This window comes from Humulus lupulus, chromosome 3, assembly GCF_963169125.1.
Source record: "Humulus lupulus chromosome 3, drHumLupu1.1, whole genome shotgun sequence".
Lineage (NCBI taxonomy): Eukaryota > Viridiplantae > Streptophyta > Magnoliopsida > Rosales > Cannabaceae > Humulus > Humulus lupulus.
In genome coordinates, this window is record NC_084795.1 from 181,201,600 (window position 1) to 181,223,135 (window position 21,536).

Consider the following 21,536-nt stretch of genomic DNA (forward strand, 5'->3'; position numbering starts at 1 on the left):
CAAACACTACCCAAACGGGTAATAGGTTCAACCCCGAGGCCTTAGACTTGAATCCCCATGCTAAAAAGCTCACTTTGCCCAAAAATGCCTTAAGGGCCGCGGCCCTCCTTGGCCATGCCGCGGCCCGCCCCTCAAACAGAGGCGCCTAAACCCAGCCTTCACCAAGGGCCGCAGCTCACCCTGGCCATGCCGCGGCGCAACGCCCAGTTCTGCCAAAACCCCTGTTTTTCTTCCTCTACGATTTCACTTAGAACCAACCCTTCAAACCCAACTTAATCACCACCCGTTCCTCTCTCAAACACCCATTTGAACCCCTAAACAACACTCAAAACTCTCCCTCATCATAACCCAAGACAACCCCCTAAAACCTCCATCAATTCCAACAATCCTCCCTGAAAACACAAGCTGAAACTTATCATTAAAACAGGGCAAAACCAGAAAAGTAATGATCAAAGCTTACCTCAAACTTGGTATTGAACCCTCTCCAATGACTGAACTAAAACCACAACCTTAGCCCCTTGATTTCCTAGCTTAGCTCCACACTTGAGCTCAAAATTCCAAAGAAGAGAACTATGGAGATGAATGCACAGGAAGGAGAAGATGAAGCAAACTCTATTTTGGGTTCTATTTCACAGCCACCCATACATCATATATATCCAAATACCAAAAGACCATTATACCTCTAGGCATAATAAAGCTTCTAAAACCACTCAAGGGCAATTTTGACATTTTCCACCTACACCGTTAATCATAATTAACGCCTCCCAATTCCCGCTAATCTCAATATTCTCAAACACCAATATTTCACATCCCGTTACCCTTTAATGCTCGGTAACACTCTAATCATTAAAACACCCCGAGACTCACCCCGAGCCCCGAGCTTAAGCCTGTTATGACCAAACCGTTAATTAACATTCCTTGATCGTCTCATGCCAAATGGCTCGAACAAACCCACATCATAATGTGGTCTCAAATTATATCACCAACATGCGAATAAATAATTCATTTACCCTCAACGGGCCAAATTACCATCACACCCCTGTGGATAAAAATATGGACTCACATGCATGCATTTCACATCATATCATAATATAATCAACATATACATGCATTTAATCAATTAATAACATAATTAAACAAGTACGGCCCTCCCGGCCTACTATTCATGCCGTTAAACACATCGGGGAATTCGGGGCACTACATTTTTGATGACACCTTTGGAGCTCAATACTAATAATAGTATCAAGTGGACGTAGGTCATTACCTATCACTGGGGTCGAACCACTATAAATCTCTATGTTCTTTGTTTTTCCATTAGATCATTTTCTCAAGCTCTATATTACTTTCCTGTCGTTTTCTAGACTCCGTGTCGTTGACCAAAATCAAGGTCAACAGCATCAAAGCGGTGTTTTAGTCTGGCAACCTAATTCTATCCAAGGGCAACTACTTTGTGGGGAAAGGGTATGCATGTGATGGGATGATTAAATTGTGTACCAAAGGCAATTGATTTGATAATAATGCATGCTCATCTTTCTCTTATGTGCTTGGTTTTGATTCTATTACTTTTTGGCATAATAGACATGCTCATATAGGATATAATACAATTAAAAGAGTTATCAAATATGGTTTAATTTTATGTAATGATGTTGAGCATGATAAATGTGAATTATGTGTTAAATCTAACATGGTAAAGAAAGATTTTCCAAATGTTGGAAGAAAAACTAATTTGTTAGATTTGATACATAGTGATTTATGTGAATTGAATGGAATAATTACTAGAGTTGGATATAGGTATTTTATTACCTTTATTGATGATTGTTCTAGATTCACATATGTGTACTTGCTTAAAAATAAGGATGGGGCTTTTAGCATGTTTAAAATCTATAAAGCCGAAGTTTAAAATCAATTGGAAAAGAAAATTAAAGTAATTAGAAGTGATAGGGGCGGTGAATACTTTTCCAATGAATTCAATGTATTTTGTGAGATGCATGGTATAATACATGAATGTACAACTCTTTTTACACCCCAACAAAATGGTATAGAGGAAAGAAAGAATAGAACATATGTTGAAATGATAAATGCTATGCTATTACATGCAAATATGAGTTTCGCGTTATGGGGAGAAACCTTGCTTAATGCTTGTCATATTCTAAACCGGATTCCTCTAAAGAAGAATCAAATTTCACCATATGAGATATGGAAAGGAAAGAGACCCAACCTAGGGTACCTCAAAGTGTGGGGGTGCCTTGCTTATTGTAAGAGCACGGAGCCTAAAAGGACCAAGTTGGGTCCAAGGGCCATCAAATGTGTATTTGTAGGTTATGCCTCAAATAGCAAGGTCTATAAACTATTAGACTAGGAATCTAATGTAATAATTGAATCAAGAGAAGTTGATTTCTTTGAGAGTTTATTGTATAGTGACAATAAGCCTCAAGAACCGATCTCATTAGAAGGAACTCAAGAGGAGTTACCTTCAAGGGTTGTAGAGCAACTGATATTACCTAGAAGAAGCTAAAGGCTTAAAGAGAGTGGATCACAAAATGAAACCTCTCAAGTGGAGACTCTTTACCTAGTAGAGGGAAACCACAAGGGAGTCACTTGGAAGTATCCTATGGTACTTCAAGTGGAGGATCATCCTAAAACTTTCCAAGAAGCTATGTCCTCAAGGGACTCTAACTTTTGGAAAGAGGCAATAAATGATGAGATGGATTCAATTATGTCTAACCACACTTGGGAGATTGTTTATCTACCACAAGGGTCAAAGCCTATAGGTTGCAAGTGGGTATTTCGAAGAAAATACAACACTAATAAGACCATTTAAGCCTATAAGGTGATATTGGTGGCCAAAGAGTTTAGAAAAAAGTGTTGGGTTTTATACCCTTATAAAACCATGACGGACATGTAAAGCGATTTTATATTGTCAATAAAAGAAGTAGAAATCATTTAGTTTGACAACCGTGTTGCTTGGTTGTTTTATTACATGATTATTGGAAATAATACAAATATTTATAAAATCCCGAACATATAAATAGTTAAAATTATAGTGACTAGATCACAGTGGATTATAATTATAATTATATGTTCAACAGAACGAGCCCTAAGATTAAGTTAGTGCATTGGATTTTCACTGATATGGTAATCTACAATATGATCTACTTACACATTCGAGGTGTGATGTCTTATCCAAGGCATTGACCAAGTAGATAAGATCGGATGTATATGAGTACATTGAAATAGGACCAATATTGATTATTGATAGATAAATAAGTATCGTTGTCATCGAATTTAATCAATGTCACAACGTTGACCATAGGTCAAGTTGATCTTAATTCTGATTGATAATATTATGGTAATTATATTATTTCAATCTTTTGACTTGTTTGTTACTATCTTACCCTACGGTCTAGCCCATACTTACATCTTGGAGATTTAGTAGTGTAATTGAGTGAGAGTATTAATCATAGATATGAAATCTATAGCTTCTGTATGAGAGGTGAAAACATGACTTCCTTAATAGTTTAGTCTAAAAGGGTAAATGATTGAGCGCTCATATCTATGATTAAGCTCACAGATTTATCATTTATAAGAGACTTTGTGGGAGTTAAGGATAAAATACAAATGAGGGACAAAATGGTAATTTGCACCCGACTCGTTAGTTAGTCATCGATAGAGGATTGACTAACTGTAATGATTATAACAGTGGATAATGTATATGTGGTTTGAAAAATACATTTTATGAATTCAAGAGTTCAATTCTGAATCTATAGTAGAGTCATGAGGAATTAATAAATTGTGAGATCATTTATTTAATAAATAAATTCACGGAAATTTATTGTAGCTTGTATTCATGGATCCATGGTCCCTGCATTACCTTTTCTAAATCATATAGAATGTCTCAATTAATTGATTTAATTATCAATTAGGATTTTTAAAGTTGATTAGGTCAATTTTTGAAAATTTTACAGAGATGTGAGATTTAGAGAATAAAAGAAAATCTTTGGGAAAATTTATTAATATTGATAAATTGGTGTCAATAGAAATAAATAATATTAAATCAAGTTTCAAAATTATAATTAGTTAATTTGTATAAGAATTTAATTAATTAATTAAAAGATAAATAAATAAAAATGTTTTGATTTTAGGCCCAATTGGAATTTAAATTCAAAACAAAGAGATTGGGCCCAAGTTAATTTGTGGGAGCCCAAGGCTTTGATTTTTTATTTATTAATTTACAAATCTGATGTTCATATGTGCGTCATGCTATTCTATGTTTCTATTATATTTTTGGAAAAATAATAGGAATCATGTATTTAAATTTAAATTCAAAATACGCAGCGGAAGGTAGGAGAAGAGATTTTAAAAAATTATTAATATCAGTCAGGATCATACATATACATACACATTAAATTAACACATGCAAGGAAATAGAGATTACCTCTTGGAGCCTATCAAGATTCCTTGAGCCTTTTCGTAAAATCAACGATCTTCCTATCCAAGCGAAAGCCCACACCTAGCATTCCAAGTCGTTCCTCTAACACACAAGGATGTGTGTGGGCACGTAGGATTCACTGGTAGATTTTTAGGCTCTCTAGATATTCTCAATACATGAGATCTAAAGAGGTTTGAGAAGAGAGAAGGCTTATGGAAACTTCTAGAATTTTTCAGGCTTAGAGAAAATTCAATCGTTTCTTTTCAAGCTTATAAAGATAATTAAAACTATTTTAATATTCTATAATAAATTAAATTAAAATAGATAAGTTATAACCATTTTAATTATTTAATTTAAATCAAATTTAAAAACAATAATTAAATAATTAAATAAACAAATTTATTTTAAATTCAAAATTCAAATCTCAGGGGTGATGCGGCACACATGTGTGGCACCATTTGTCATGGCCCTCGAAACATACAAGACCAAAACATGTAGAAAATTAAACTTTTACTTTAATTCATTGTAGTGAAAATCCATATAAAAAACTTTTAAAAAGATCATGTGCACACACTATTAATTTTAGCAAACAGAATTACAACTTTCTTTCTTCAGAGTTAAAGCAAAACAAATGTCATAAAAGAGATAACAAGTTTCCAACGTTTCTTTTCAAAATGGTGTTCCATCAAAACTTTCCTAGGTTGGGCCACATGTACATATCCACAAGTAGACTCTAGTGCTCACTTTTCCACTTTTCTTTTACACTTACTTATAACATGAAACAACTAGGTAAGCGAAAACGCTTAGTAAGAATAGCCTTGGACACAAATATACTAAACTCAGTAACGGGTTGCCCTATGGTAGATATCACTAATGATCACTAGGGTATTGGAATAAATTCTAACCCTATCATACAATTCTTAATAATATCCATACAGAAATCAAGCACATTTGTTGCGTCCAACAACCAATTTCATACATATCATATCAACCTGCACTCAGAAAATCCCAGAACTTTCAAGACATATAATTATACAATTTAAATAAATTCAAACAAACACAAAGGATCCTGGCTCAAACTCGGATTCACTCTTAGCGTCCTAGCTCCAACCTTTACTATATTACCATGTCCTGGCTCCAACTCGGACTATAGTTTCACCATGTCCTGGCTCCAACCCGGACTATAATCTCACCATGTCCTGGCTCCAACCCTGACAGTATTATAATAAGGTTCTGGCTCCAACCCGAACTCACTTACCATTAAACCACAGAATGACTAAGCATTGCAAAGCTAGGCATTAAGCATACCCTGGTCTTAACGACCCAAACAAAACTAGTGTAATCTACTACTACAAGTACACACTAGTATATTCATGTTGTAGCTAAGAAAGAGAAAGACTAACTTACTTGGAGTCCTTAGCTCCAAGATGGATCTTTAGCACCGCTATTCATTTTCCCTTTTTGCGATTACTGTAATACAGTCTACTCAGATTAAACTATGGCATGTTTGTATAGCTAATATTCTATGATTGCTACATTCAATAAAGTTCTCTTAGAGAATCTATACTGGCATTTCTCTTATACACTTTACAGTGTATAAGACCAGATTTCGCTTTAAATCAATTTACAGTTTCCTGAGAAAATCGTCCTTACTGCAACATGCTCTCTGTGCTGTGCATATTAATACTCTATCTCTAGAACACCCTCTCAATCGTATTACGCGTATTTTGGTTACTTATAAATAGAGTTTTAAATGACTCTTAAACATAGAAAACCACCCACTTTCTACTCAAGTACAAAGTTTACCGTTTTCCATTCTTTACCCAAAAATACCGCGTTTCGACTTTTTACAATTTATTATCCGTTAACGATAATACTTTCTAATTTATGGTTTTATAAAACCTAAAACCCATTTTTACCATCTTTAATCCATAACCTAAGATCTCTATTACGTCATTTTCGAAAAAAAAGGGCAATTGGACCCCGTGTTTAGAAAATGGTAAAAATGAATTCTCAATAACCTTAAAATAATTTGGGATTTGTTATATATCTAAAACTTTAACTATTTTTTTTTTAAAAAAACTTTATTTCAAATTCCGAACCTAACTTTTTCACTATTCATTTTAACGTGATAAAAATCTCGCTTTTAAGCTCATAATCAATGTTAGGTTCTCTAACCACAACCCTTTAAAATCCTGTTCACATATTATGCGTCCTAATGACAGGAACTAGGCACGTCAAAAATTCAATTTAGGTTATGAGAACTAACCTCCCAAAACTCATTTTTTGTTAAGGTTCGAAATTACTTACTATTTTTCCCCATTTTTAGGTAACTTAGAAAAATTACTACTCTTAAACCGTGATATATTTTAATCTAAAATTTTATCAAAACCTTAATAAATATCTTAAAAAATTTCTCACCAAGTTTAATAATTTTTGGCAAGGCAAAACCCATTAAATCATTTAAAGAAATCTGGGCAGTGCCAGCTGGCCAGGAGTTTTTTTTTTCTTCAGATTTTTAGGGTTCTTTGAAAAATTATTTCTCTTACATCGTAGCCCAGTTTTCCCTAAAATTTTACCATAATTTTTAATCATATCTAATTTAGTTTATCTCAAAAATTTATAATTTTTAGGATGGGTAACCCATTAAAAAATGTAAGACAATTTGGGCAGTGTTTACTGCCCAGAAATTTCATTTTCAGATTATTAGGGAAAACTTTGAAAAACCATTACCCTTTAACCATTTTGCATTTTCCTCTAAGAATTTTCTGTGATCCTTATAAATATTTAAACTAACAGGTTAGCAAATTTCATAGCTTTTTAATTAGTAAAGCATGTTCAATATTCAAAACAATCTCGGCAGTGCACGCTGCCCAGAAATTTTCCAGATCGCATCAAGATGCCAAAAAGTTCATAACTTAGGTTTGAAAACACCTTTTCTCGATTTTCCAAAGCCCAAACTCAAGTACTCATCTAGAACTATGCAACCATACAAATTATTTTCACAAACAGGGGTAGTAGAGTACGATCTAACCCATTGGAAGTAAGACCACGAAAACATGGAAGCATGCATTTTTACACATTCTAGCAAAATAAACACAACTAGAAAAACCCTAGCCACATGCATGCATGCAAATCAACCAATCAACATGCATTCATCGGGAGCTTTAAGAAAGCTCCGAAGATTCAGATATGGCGACTACTAGATGGAATGCCACTGACAAAATCCTGCCTCTCATTGTTGTTGAGGGAGGAGAGCCCAACCGACCACCTCCACCAGCAAACCCGGAGGTGGCCCACGACGACGACTATGATGATGATGACAGAGACGGATGCGACTACTATGAGAGTGAGTACTGTAATGCCCTACTACTCAGGGACTGTCACACTGAGTATTTTAAATAGTGCTAAACTCGCTAAATGAATCACTTGGCCAGTAATTTTGTAACTAAATATGATTAATGGTTTAAGGTTAAAATTTTTGGTCAAAAGGTACAACTATTTCACTAAAATGTTTACTTCCATACATGGGATCCCAAATTAACATTTTAAAAAAATTAATTACAATTAAAAAGTTACAACCAGCCGACCTAAGTGGCAAAATAGGGTTTGACCCTAGTTCCTCTGTAAATCCCCAGCCGTGGTGGTCGAGCAGCCACATATGTATACATCGTCACCAAAGCTCTCTAATTCAAGGATGGTCCAACTTTCTTTTCCCCTTATCTGCACCATATAGCATCCGTGAGCCAAGGCTCAGCAAGAAAACTTAAACATGCTCATAAGCAGATAATAACATGTTACCAAATCATAATAAGCGTGCCTAGCAGTAATAACCCTACTCATTCATGCATACCATCATTATAAATGACTACAGCGTCATATGGACCAATAGCCCAAGATAAATTATCAAGGAATCATACTAGGGCCCAATGCCAAAAATACATGATTAATAAATCATACTGGGGTTTCGCGCCCTAGGGTATGGGACTAATAAGTCACCCTGGGGCCCTTTGCCCTATCCTTTGTAAAAATAGCCTTAGACCTAGCCTAGCGTACCTAGCTCTAAGTTTTCCACGACCATTGGGTCGGAAAAGCGTATGACGTGCTCCTGGTTAGGCTGAACCATATCAACTAGTGCTCAACGTGCTATTGCCACCCTTGACTTATAAGTCAATGCTTTTCTCAATCAGATAATGCAGACAGACATATATCATATATAAGATATCCAAATACAAAGCATTCGACATGCTTAATCAACAATCACAAGCATAATCATAATCATAATCATGCACATTCTCAGGCGTTCATGCCCTATTCATAGTCATGTTCAACAATTCAGGCCAAGCCATAAACACATGTATCACATACCAGGTACATTTTTCTTACCTTTGGTTCATGCACAGGTTACGAATAAACGACCCTCGAGCACGATCCCAGTTCCAATCCCCTAGCGATAACCTAGTCACAACCATAACATAGAATCCCATCAATAATGAGCGAATAAAGGCTTCCGGACTGAGTCCAAGCCTCCAGGACATCAAATTCTACTAAACTGGGTAGTAGGATCGATCATGAGCCCTTAGGTTTGAGTTCCCGCACTCAAAACACCTATTGGCCAAAAAGTTATCTATTAGCGTCGCGGTGCCCCCCATTAGGGCCGCGACGCCACCACACTTAGGGCTACGACTCTCCACAAATAGAGAGTCCAGCCAAATTACTTTGGACACGGGCCGCGGTGCTGCGATAGTAGTTCAGAGAACTGCCCAGCCTCGGGGTTCATGAGGGTCGCGGCGCCCAAGAACAGGGCTGCAGTGCGACCCTGCTGTAGCGTCTCAGAATTTCACTTAGCTAGATAGTAGTAGTAGTAGCTTGTAGTATTTTTATTTTCGTGATTATTGGTTCAAGCTGGGATTTAGTTGGAAACTCGTAGAAATAGTTATGGATTTTATAAGTTTAACCTATAGTTTAGAAATATTAATTTTAACATAAGGTTTCATTAATATAGTTGCTCCTAGAAATTATATTTATTATAACTTAAGGTTTAGATAGAATAATTAAGAATGTGACACTTGTCACGTGTATGTTTATTAAGGATTTAAGGATTTTAGATGAATAAATTAATAAAGTATAGATCTAGAAGGTGTAAAACCTTCCAGCAACTGTTAAGATCACATTTTATTCAGTCAAAATTGTTTTAACAAACTTCAAGTGTGCTGAAAGTGTGCAAAAACGTATTTAAAATATCAGCATATGTTGATATATCGTAGATATAGAGGCCAAAATATCGCCTATAGGGGGCGATATATCGGCTCCATTTGGCATATTTGAAATTCCGTGGAATCTGAGCTAGAAACAGCCCTCAACAACTTGGACTTGCTCTTGAACGTTTTTGACCGAATTCTGAGCATCTGTTGAATAGAAAATTTGAATTTATTCAATTTAAAAGGGGTTAGTTTCACTCCTTGAATTCTATACATAGGACCTTTCATTCAGCCATTTTCTTCATCATTCAAGCATTCTTCAGAGCCTCCAAGCTGCTAAGTTCATTCTAGCGAGAAACACTAGGGTTTTGGGGATAAAAGCTTTCAAATCTAAACTTTTCTAAGCACTTGGGAAGTCAGATAGAGGGATATTTCGGCATTGAGGTGTAGAACAAAGTTCTAATCTATCTAAGGTATTCTTTATCTTCAAGTTTAGTTCATTATAGTTTTTCTTATTCTTTTCATTTTTCTTCAAAATTCTAACTTGTTATAATGGCTTTTGGTTAGGTGTTTGAGTTTCTTGAAACTTAAGGTTTTCGGTAAGTTATTATCTTGATGGTTTATATCTTCTCTTCATCTTATTTTCTTTAGGATACTTATGATTTTTTTTACTGTTGGTTTTATGAGTTTTGAATCCCGCTCTTGTCTCCAATATCCCAGTTTTTGGTAAGGAAAATAGGTTAGATTTTATGTGTTATGATCATTTTTATATGCTATGTGTATGTATGTATATATATGTATATGTTTTATGTTGTAGTCACTTGGGAAATATAGTTGCTTAGGATCATACATCTGATATCCCCTAGAATCAGGATATTTCATTATATTTATTATATTTAAATTACAAAAATATTAAAAATTTAACAGAACACCCAATTTGTGGGAAAAATGAGATATTCCCGCGTGTGCCAAGACCGGTTCTTGTTGGAGCCGTTTCTGGGAATCTTGACTTAGTCCTCCTCTATCTGGTCGACCCATATCTCCTTTAAGCTGGTCGAACACACCTCTACTGGATAGTCACGCACTTAGCTGGTAGGATATACACTTGCTGGTAGGACATGCATTTGCTGGTAGGACATGCAAGTGCTGGTCGGACACATGCATGCTGGACATAAGCAAGTGGTAGGACATGTGCATGCTGGTCGGACATGTGCATGGTGGTAGGACATGCACTCCTCTCCTCTAACATGGAAATCTCCTCTAGCATGCCATGTTTCTCGTCTAACATGGTATTCTCCTCTAGCATGCCATGTCTCTCGTCTAACATGGCACTCTCCTCTAGCATGCGATGTCTCTCGTCTAACATGGCACTCTCCTCTAGCATGCCAGTGCTGGTAGGACATGTGCATGCTGGTAGGACAATGTCACTCCTGGGTAGCAATGTCACTCCTGGGCAGACAAACACGTGACTGGTCGGACAAGGTCATGCCTGGTCGGTCATGACACTTCTCAAGCAGTCAAAACTCTTCATCAGTCTACTAGGTCACTTTATCACAACTCTGAGGAGTCAATGTATTTATTGACTATTTAATGTGTCTTTTACGGAGCATGTACTGCCACTTGTCACCTCTATTGCCACGTCATCAATCTCCATTTTTTGGGGATAACAAATGGGATCCCGTATTTTGGATTTTGTAATAAAGTTCTATTATTTTATGTATTCCAAAATAGTAATTATGCTTAGTAGTTTTAATGGTCCGAGCTCTTAGAGTTAGTCGGGTCGTAAAACCTGCTGTAACGCCCTAATCTCCAGGGACCGTTACAGTGTGCCCTTTAAACAGTGCTAAACTCGCTAATCGAGTCATTTGGCCATAATCGTGTAACTAAGTATGATTAGCGGTTTAGGGTTAAAATTTTTGGTTAAGATATAACGTTTCACTAAAACGTTTATTGTATATATTGGGATCCCAAAAATATAATTTAAAGGTTAATTACAACAAAAGATTTACAACTAGCCGACCTAAGAGGCAAAATAGGGTTTAACCCTAGTTCCTCTTTCAACCCTCGGCCATGGTGGTCGAGTAGCCGCATATGTACACATCGTCACCTAAGCTCTCCAAGTCAAGGATGGTCCAACTTCCTTTTGCCTTTACCTGCACCACATAGCACCCGTGAGCCGAAGCTCAGCAAGAAAACTTAATATGCTCATGAACAAGTAATAACATGTTACTAAGTCATAATAGGCATGCTTAGCAGTAATAACCCAACTAATGCATCAAGCAGGTACAAATAAATGTTTATGGAGTCTTGCGCTCCGAGTAGAAGACTAATAAGTCTCTCTGAGATATACGACTAATAAGTCTCTCTAATTAGTTGACTAATAAGTCATTCTTTGTTTAGATGACTAGTTAGTTTATCTCTGTGTAGATGACTGATAAGCCTATCTCAGTTAGATGACTGATAAGTCTATCTTAGTTAGATGACTGATAAGTCTATCTCTGTATGGATGACTAATAAGTCCATCCCGGTTAGATGAATGATAAGTCTTTCTCGATCAGATGACTAATAATTCTATCTCGGTTAGATGACTGATAAGTTCATCTTGGTCAGATGACTGATAAGTCCATTTCAGTTAGATGACTGATAATTCTATCTCGTTCAGATGACTGATAAGTTTATCTCGGAGGTCCCATACCCTCCTATCCATGTGACGTGTAGGTCACCTTAGCCTTTTGGCTCTGTCTCTAAATAACTAGCCTTTAGACTAGACAAGCGCTTTTGGTTTTCATCGAACTTAAGGTCGGTCAGGCATTAATGCTCATGATGAGTCATTCAATCCTTATGTCGATTACATCTAATCTTTTCAGCTTGCGTTAAACACGCTAATACCATTCTTGACTCATAAGCCAATACCATATGACCAGTGCTCAGTACTACTGCTGATCTTGACTGATAAGTCACAACTTCACAATCAATACTGACACCAATGTCGATCCCTGACTAATAAGTCAGTGCTTCCTCAACGAGGTAATGCAAACAGACATATATCATATGTCAAATATTCAGATATATGGCATTTAGCATGCTTAATCAATAATCAGAAGCATAATTATAATCATGCACAAATACAGAGACTCAAGCTCTGACCAATCTCAATTTCAACATTCATGCCATGCCTTAACCTCATGTATCTTATGCATCACATACTGGGTGCAGTTTTCTTACCTTTGGTCCAAGCACAGGTTACCAATAAATGAGCCATAAACACGATCCTGATTCCAAGCCCCTAGTGATAACCTAGTCACAACCATAATATAAAACCTCATCAAGATGAGTAATTAAATACTTCCAAACCCAACCCAAGCCTCCGGGACGTCGAATCCCACTCAACTGGGTAGTAGGATTGATCCCAGGCCCTTAGAGTTAAGTTCCCATGACAAAAAACCAAATCTGGAAAACTTTTCCCTTGAGCGCCGTGGCCCTCCAGACACCATCCCGCGGCCCGCCTCTAGACAAAGCCGCCTCCTCCTTCTTCAAGCCTGGGCCGCGGCGCCCTAGAACAGGGCCGCAACCCAACCACGAACTAGCCTTAAAAACCTCATTTTCTCCTTTTAAAACCTTCCAAAAACCTACCCAAACATCTCCAAATCCAAAAATAAAAGTTCCCAAACATCCTAATTATCCAAAACCATTAAAACCCAAGTCTCAAATCATCCAAAAAATCATCAAAACATAAAATCCAATTCAAGCTTAAAAACTTTAAAAACTTAGAACTTAAAACTTGAATTACCTCCGATTAAGTTGTTTCCCAGCTAAATCCTCCAGCTAATAAGCTTATAATCTTCCCTAGAATCACTATGCCTCGATCCTCACTTGAATCTGAGTCCTAGAACTCAAGTTTCCTTCGAAAATGTGATCGGGTGTCGAAAATGGAACTTTGAGGGAGAGAGAACATTCTGAACGTTCTTTTTATTTCTTAACAGGTTACTTCAAGCTTAAGTAGCCTCAAACAAATCCTAATGCTCGGGGTACCCAAAAACGTCCTCAAGGGCAAAATAGTCAAAATCCCCAGAATTCCGTCTTAATCTCACTAATTCCAAATATATTTTGAAATATTCATTCTCATTATCTAATATCCCAGCAATGTACTAAATACCCAAACTACCCTTTGAATCTCCTTGAGTCAAGTATTGGTCCTGTTGTGACCTTCCCACTAGCTTGCTCCCTAGGATCGCCTCAGACCGAGTAACCCAAATATATCCCCATAAGGATGTGGTCCCACACATATATAACATATATGCCAAACATACCCATAACAGGCCAAATTACGAAAATTTCCCTTTTAATCAGAAACGGGTCCCCATGCATATTTAATATACCTAAACATGCATATCAAATCATGTTATACTATAACTCACATAATCATGTAATGATATACATATATATCACATAAACACATAATTGCCAAAATTTGTCATCCTAGCCCCCAATCAAGGCCCTAAGCCTTATTAGGTAATTTGGGATGTTACAAGTACTTTCAGTCGTTCTACATGGAGGAGCCACCAGAAGTGGTGGCCCTCAAGGGTCAAATGGCCTCCCAGTAGCATAAAATTAAGGCCTTGGAGGGGAATATAGTCTCCTTACAGGAGGTGGTTAACGCCATGAAGACCACTTTGGCGGATCAAGGGCTGTAATACCCTCATGGAGAAGTACCACCTAGGCAGCTAGCTGGCGTGCCACCCGCACACCTAGTTGGAATGCCACCTGCTCCACCAGTGGGTGTGCCTCCCGAGCATCCCACAGACTTGGCGAAAGATCCGCCGACTGGTGTGCCACTTGTGCACCCGGTTGTAGCTGGAGCACCCCTCACACCTTTAGCTCGTGGAAAAGAAAAAGTTGAGCCCTCTCAGAAGAGAAAGAGGACTCGTCGGGCTTTCGAGCCTAGTCTTGTCCCAAGGAGGGAAAACAATCCTGAATGTCATGGTGCTCAAGGACACCGCCAAGCCTCTAGCATCCACAGAGTCCAGGGCCTTTCGCCTAGGTGGGTTGCGACAGATTGCGCCAGGCCTGGAGGTGGTGTCCCACCAATACCTCGCCAACCTCAAAGGAACCCCAGACAATGATTTAACAGGATAAATGTCTTCGTTAACTGTTGACGGTGAGAACTCGTCAACGAAGTTAAGTTGGAAAAATTATCAAATCAAGGTCGCTAATTGGAAAGCTGTAAAAACTTGAACAATAACTCCAGAACAATGGTGTAACAATAATGGAGAAATCAATCTTTCATTCACACTTTAGGCTTAGCTACAGTAAAATTTCCAACCCCTTTCCTGGTGGTCTTAGAATCCCTTTTATAGTTGGCTCTAATGGCCTTAGGTACATAGTGGTCCAGGGGACCAGGAGGTACATACATACTGCATTAGGGGAGTGGCTCCAGAGGTGGTGATCGTACATCCCGTACTGGAGCAGGTGTCAGTACGATATCTCCACTACTTGTCTGTACCCATTTCTGATGCGTGGTGGCAGGCGTAGTGGCGCAGGAGGTCGTGGTGTCGGCTCTGTCCTATGGCCGTAGACGTACGGACCATGGCTCTTCCCCCAGCAATCTTACTGGTACTGATATCCGTACTCAATACTAGGTCGTACAAATATGTCTTCATTCGACCTGTACGGGACCTCCTAAGCATAGGGGTCCTAAGGAGCAAGGAATGGGACCCTCGGTGTGAGGCGGAGATCTTGGGTCCTTGGCGCGAGATGCCTGAAGTCTCCCAAGATCACTCACAAATCTTGGCGATAGGTATGTGCCCCCATGTTTGACGTCTAAGGACGCATGACGAGATGCCCTGTTTGTGGCTCCCTTGACGGCGCGGCTCCCTAGTTGTTCAGGAGGCCCCTATCCCCTCGTAAGGCCAAACAAGGCCATGCCTGGGCAAGGCCACTTGGTTACTTCGGCCTATGGCGAGGCCCTTAGACGCGAGGCGGCTAATGCGAGACGGTGGCACGGGCTTAGCAGCCGAGCGGAGCCAGGGGGTGTTGCGCGCGCGGGGGCCGAGCGAGGCCACGGGGGCTCCGTGCGCGGGGGCCGAGCGGGGCCAAGGGGGCTCCGTGCGCGGGGGCCGAGCGGGGCGACGGGGCTCCATGCGCGGGGGCTGAGCGAGGCGACGAGGCTCCATGCGCGGGGGCCGAGCGAGGCGACGGGGCTCCATGTGCGGGGGCCGAGCGAGGCCACGGGGGCTCCGTGCGCGGGGCCGAGCGAGGCGACGGGGCTCCATGCGCGGGGGCCGAGCGAGGCGACGGGGCTCCATGCGCGGGGGCCGAGCGAGGTCATGGGGCCATGCGCGAGGGCCGAGCAAGGCGACGGGGCTCCATGCGCGGGGGCCGAGCGAGGCCATGGGGCCATGCGCGAGGGCCGAGCGAGGCGACGGGGCTCCATGCGCGGGGGCCGAGCGAGGCCACGGGGGCTCCGTGCGCGGGGCCGAGCGAGGCGAAGGGGCTCCATGCGCGGGGGCCGAGCGAGGCCATGGGGCCATGCGCGGGGGCGGAGCGAGGCGACGGGGGCTCCGTGCGCGGGGGCCGAGGACCTCTCGTAACTCTCATATTTTGGCTTGGTGGAATTTGGGCGTCCACACTTGCCCCCCAGTCTAGAAGAGGACCTTCAGGTGCTCTTGTAGACTATTCACCTTGATTCTTATAAATAGGCCTTCATGCATGTCCTAATATTTTCACTTTACTTCCTTGGCTTAGTGGTTTGGAGAACTCTTCATTTTTCAAGAGGTAAGAGGTTCAATCCTCCACAACCCCATTTTTTCTATAGTTTCATTTCAATTTTTTTCTTTCGTTTTATGGTGTGCCTACTTGGTGACTAACACACTTTTTTTGTTTTTTTGCTTACTTTTGCAGACGTCCATTTTCGCCCCGTGGTGCTTTTCGCTCCTGGACTTTCTTTGGACTCCAGCTTCGCCCTCTCATTCGCTTGAGGTATATTTTCTTTCCTTCTCCCTTTTAAATATATATATATTTATTTATTTATTTATTTTTTTTTTGGGTTCAAGCTAGCAGTACTTGGGACGGGGTACCTTAGCCTGAGCTTGTAGTGAGTTCGATCATATGCACGCCCCTCCTCTTTTTTTTTTATATCCTGTAGTGGGTCATTTAGGGCGTTTGCATCTAGAGATATTGAGCCTATTCCTTTGTGTTTTGTAGCCTTTCTCTCGTTTATACGTGAACCCTTTTTGCTGTTGGGACGTGGTTTCATGGCCGATGACGGCTCGTCCGACATGCCTTCCGAGCCTGAGTTTATTGACCTGTCTTCGGACTCAGAGTCCCCTGTGGGGGACCCTCACCAGGACTATGACTCCTTAAGGCAAGCCCGCATTCGCCACCTTGAGCACATGGCCGAACTTAGGCGTAAAATTTGGGTAGTGGAGAGTGAAATTGACTCGGTATCAAGAGGAGACGGAGGACCTTCCCCCCAGACCTTAGTGATCACGTAGCGAGCCTTAGGATGACCCTCTTTGAATTGCAGTGGGAGTTAGAGTTTATGGAGGGACACCTTCCGCCTGAACCTTCCAGCCCATCCTCGCTTGGTGTCTGTCAGGGGGCTGTTTCTGTTTCTCCTCAGCCCTTAGTCTCAGTTTGTCCCAGCTTAGCGCTTCCGCAGTCGCTTCCTCGATGGAAGACTCTTGCTAGGAAGAAAAAATGGAGGGTCAAGTGTTCTGTCTCTTCCTCACCTTTTTCTTTTGATTTTGCAGATATGCCAAAGGCGCGCCGATAGATATCTACCCAAGAGGATGTCGACGCCCCCTTGCTAGCGTCTGAGCTGGTATCGCGCGTGTCCGACAACAAACTGATGGACATCATGAATGACTATCGCGTCCCTCCAGATTATGCTCTGTATGCCCCTTTGGAGGCATGCCGAGCCGACCGCCCTAGACTCGGTTTCGTGGCCCTCAGCGAGCAAATCCTAAGGCGGGTGGTACCATTCCGCTGCACCCGTTCTTTGTCGCATTCCTCAACTACTTCGACATTGCCCCGCTTCAGTTGGCACCCAATGGCTGGCTGACTTTGAGCTGTCTTTTCCTTGCGTATATGAAATTGTTGAAACGTGCTCCTACGGCCGCCGAGGTACACTTCCTCTACAACCTTATGCCCCTCCACAATTCAAAAGGCTTTTACTATCTACAAAAAGCCAACAACTGGGCCTCTTTGAAAGAAGGTTCGGTGTCTAACCCGGGGGCTTGGAAGCGGGACTTTTTCTTCGTGGAAGGTCCACTCTCTGTTCGTGAGGTTTTCCGGAGCACTCCTAGTAAGTATTCTGAGCATTGTTTCCTTTCCCTTTTTTCTTTTGTGTAACTTATGGTTTCGTGCCTTATGCTCACACCGACTATGGCCTGTATTGCGCAGAGCGATTCACCGAACCCTCCGTCGTCGGGTTTGAAGCAAAAGACATGAGACGGTTCCTCAAAGCTGATCCCGCCAGGAAAGAGGTGGGACGCCTTTTCACTGTAAAGAATTTGAATCCCTACAAGCTAACTCCCGTCTCTGACCCCAAGTTGCAGTGGACCATCTCCGGGTCTACGAAGATGAAGGAGACCTTGGGTGAGCCTTGCCCAGATGACGATGAAGATGAGGAAGGGCCGGATGAAGCCCCCCTTGACCGCGGGGAATTCCACCAGCTGCCTCCATCTCCTGGGGGGTGTCCTCCATGTGCTCCTTATGGTCCGGACATAGCCCCTCCTTCACAAAACCAGCAGGACATTCCGGGGTGCAGTATTTACCCTGACCCTGAGGGCTGTGACGCCTCCCCTCAGGCTCATCCCGACCTCGGATCGCCGGGGGTTGATTACGTCGGTCTTTCGGACCCCCCTTTCAATGCATCAGAGCCTCTGCCGTCCACTTTCACCGCGCCCCCTCCCACTTCGGCAAGTGGGTCGTCTATCCCCACCCAGCCAGATGCCCCTGGTACGGATGGGACGCCCTGGGTGACGCGGATGGCGGCGTCATTCGGACGGCGATACATCGAGCTTGCCTCGGGCCTTCCCGTGTCCGACTGGAGTGGCCTTGGGAATTTGGCTCAGGCGGACCTTGGGGAGGACTTAAGGCGCTCCATGGCTTGGGTGAGTCTTTGCTCCTCGTGCTGGTCATATTATGTATAGGCGTTTACTCATATACTCTCTCTCTTCTTTTTTTTTTTTGTGAAGACCTATACGTTGGCTATGCGGTTTGTCGACTCGTCTAACAACCTCTCTTTGTCTGCTGCTGAGAGGAACTGCCTTACAGCTCGGGTGCGGGAGCTTGAGGGAGAGCTTAACGAAACCAATGCTAAATTGTCAGAGGTCCAGACAAAACTTTCCAACTTGTCATTGAAGAGGAAGGAAATAAGGGCTAAGACCAAGAGACTAGAAGGCAAGGTTACTTGCTTGGAGCGTGAGCTCCAGGAGGCCAAGGACACTGCGGCTGCCTCGCAGCAGAGGGTTACCCTGTTGGAGGCCGAAGTCGAGGTCCTCAGGGCTGACCTCCAGTCAGCGCAGGAGAGGTGTGCTTCCTTGGAGGCGGAGAAGGTTAGCACTGAGCGCAGGTCCATAGACCGCGCCCTCTATAATGTGTGGAAGCAGGATCCCAGCTTCAACTTCTCCTCCTTTGGTGAACAAGCCGTTGCTCGAGCGGCCCTATGGAGTGCCCATATTAAGAAGCCTTGAAGTAGTCTTGCTTTGCCTCTGTTTTTCTTTTTATTATGTAACATCATTATCAGTATTACTTCTCTTTTGGTAACTCTTGTACTGTTTTAAGAACTCCTTTTTTTTTTCTTTTAATGTATAAATACATATGTTGCTTATTTATTTCTTGTTCTATTGCATTGGAGGCCCTTTTAAGCCCGTGTGAAGGGGTTTAGTTGATTCCCCTCTTTTATTTATCAGGCTGGAAGTCCTTTGGAGCCCATGTGTAAGGGTTCACTGGGACCTCTTTTGGTGCCTCTTGGTTGCTTTCATAAGGATATTTTGACCCCTTGGGTCTTAGTTATCCTTTCATGTTTTTCTTGCGCGCGCTTATTATTTCTTTGCGAGAAGCGTCCCTCTCGTCATTATGTATAGTACTATTTCTGCAAGGGTCGCTTTTAGGACCCTTTTTGGCTACACGGCTTGGCGGCCGCTATAGACTTATTAGTGTTGTCACTATATATATATTTTTCTTTCGTGAGGCATTTTGGCCTCCTTGATGCTTACAAGGGTAGCTAATCCTTGTAAACTCAGGGGAGGCCTTGCAAGGTCTTTTTACTGTTTTCTGTGTTTAGGGACTTCGGCTAGGGCCCCGATATAAGGGGTCCTTCTAGGATCTCCCATTAAACGGTCCTTTTCGGGGTCATGATCCCTCTCGGGTCCTTCTGACGCATAGGGGGTCGTTTTTAGGCTACTCCTAATTGAGGGCCTTTTTTTTTTTAGGAGGGCGAGGGGTCCTTTCTAAGATCCTCCGTTAGAGAGCCCTTTTTAGGTTCCCCTTGCTGGCTGTGTTGTTGCCCCTTGTCCTGCCCCCCAAGTGTTTGGTGAAATTTATTTCGGCAGACACTTTGGTTGATGCCCGAGTATTGAAGAAAAATAACACACGAAGTTGCTAACAGTTTTTCTTAAAACATGCCGTTCCATTCATCATATTCATAATAAATAGTCTCGTACACATAGTTGCAACGGTACATAGGGGGTTTTCATATGAAACAAAATAAAAAGACTCACACCTACTTAGGAGGTTATCTAGGTAACCTCTTTGATTTCTTCCTACCATATCAAGGCGGCGTGCCGCACTTGTTCTTTTACCATCAGGCATGGGCGCTTTAATGGTAATACTTCCTTAAGTGCTCTGCGTTCCATGCCCGGGGTATGATGGTGTCGTCCATGCGAGCCAGCTTGTAAGTGTTCGGGGGGATGCACTGAGCAACTTGGTAGGGCCCCTCCCAATTTGCCCCTAGCACTCCTGCACCTGGGTCTCGTGTGTTTGGGAGCACCTTCCTCAGCACCAGGTCGCCGACCCTGAAAGTTCTCTCTCGCACCCTCGAATTGTAGTATCTTGCGGCGCGTTGCTGGTATACCGCCACCCTCATTTGGGCTTTTTCTCTCTTTTCCTCCAGCATGTCTAAGCTTTCGGTCAGGGCTACGTGGTTGGCTTCGTCTCCATACGCCTGTACCCTGTGGGACGTGACTCGCATTTCGACCGGGAGCACAGCCTCGCACCCATAGGCCAAGGAGAATGGGGACTCCCCAGTAGTCGTGCGTGGGGTAGTTCTGTAAGCCCACAGCACATTTGGTAGCTCATCTGCCCAGGCTCCCTTCATCTTCTCCAGCTTTGTCTTTAGGTTCTTCTTCAGGACCCTGTTGATGGCCTCCACTTGCCCATTGGCCTGGGGGTGTACCACCGCGGAGAAGCTCCTCTTTATACCTCTTTCCTTACAATATTCATCGAAGGCTCCTCCTTCGAATTGGGTACCATTATCGAAAATAATCTTGTAGGGTACCCCATATCGACACACAATGAATTTGTTGACAAAAGAGGTGATGTGCTTAGCGGTTATCTTCACAAGGGGTTCCGCTTCTACCCACTTAGTGAAATAATCCACTGCCACCACCGCGTACTTCGCTCCACCCCTGCCTGTAGGAAGAGCGCCGATTAAGTCTATCCCTCAGATAGCGAAGGGCCAGGGGCTGGGCATGCTGGTCAGTTCGCTTGGGGGTCTTCGAGGGTAATTGGAGTGCCTCTGGCACTTGTCGCATTTCGTGGCAAAGTCATGCGCGTCTTTCTCCATGGAAGGCCAGTAGTATCCTTGTCTCATGGCCTTCCTAGCGGTGGAGGGTCCACTTTCGTGGTTGCCGCACTCTCCCTCGTGGATCTCTTGTAACACCTTCATCGCCTCCTCTTCT

At 42.1% G+C, this 21,536-nt stretch overlaps 1 protein-coding gene across 1 annotated transcript in view; it reads left to right on the plus strand.

Moving 5' to 3' along the window:
• Window positions 1-7,621: 7,621 nt before the first annotated feature.
• The window catches only part of LOC133825250 (uncharacterized), a 30,859-nt gene continuing 16,944 nt past the window's right edge, over window positions 7,622-21,536 (plus strand). Inside the window, exons 1-3 of the mRNA XM_062258216.1 lie at window positions 7,622-7,778; window positions 18,034-18,116; window positions 18,831-19,190. Coding sequence (XP_062114200.1) covers window positions 7,622-7,778; window positions 18,034-18,116; window positions 18,831-19,190 — 600 coding nt within the window. The remainder of the gene's footprint in view (window positions 7,779-18,033; window positions 18,117-18,830; window positions 19,191-21,536) is intronic.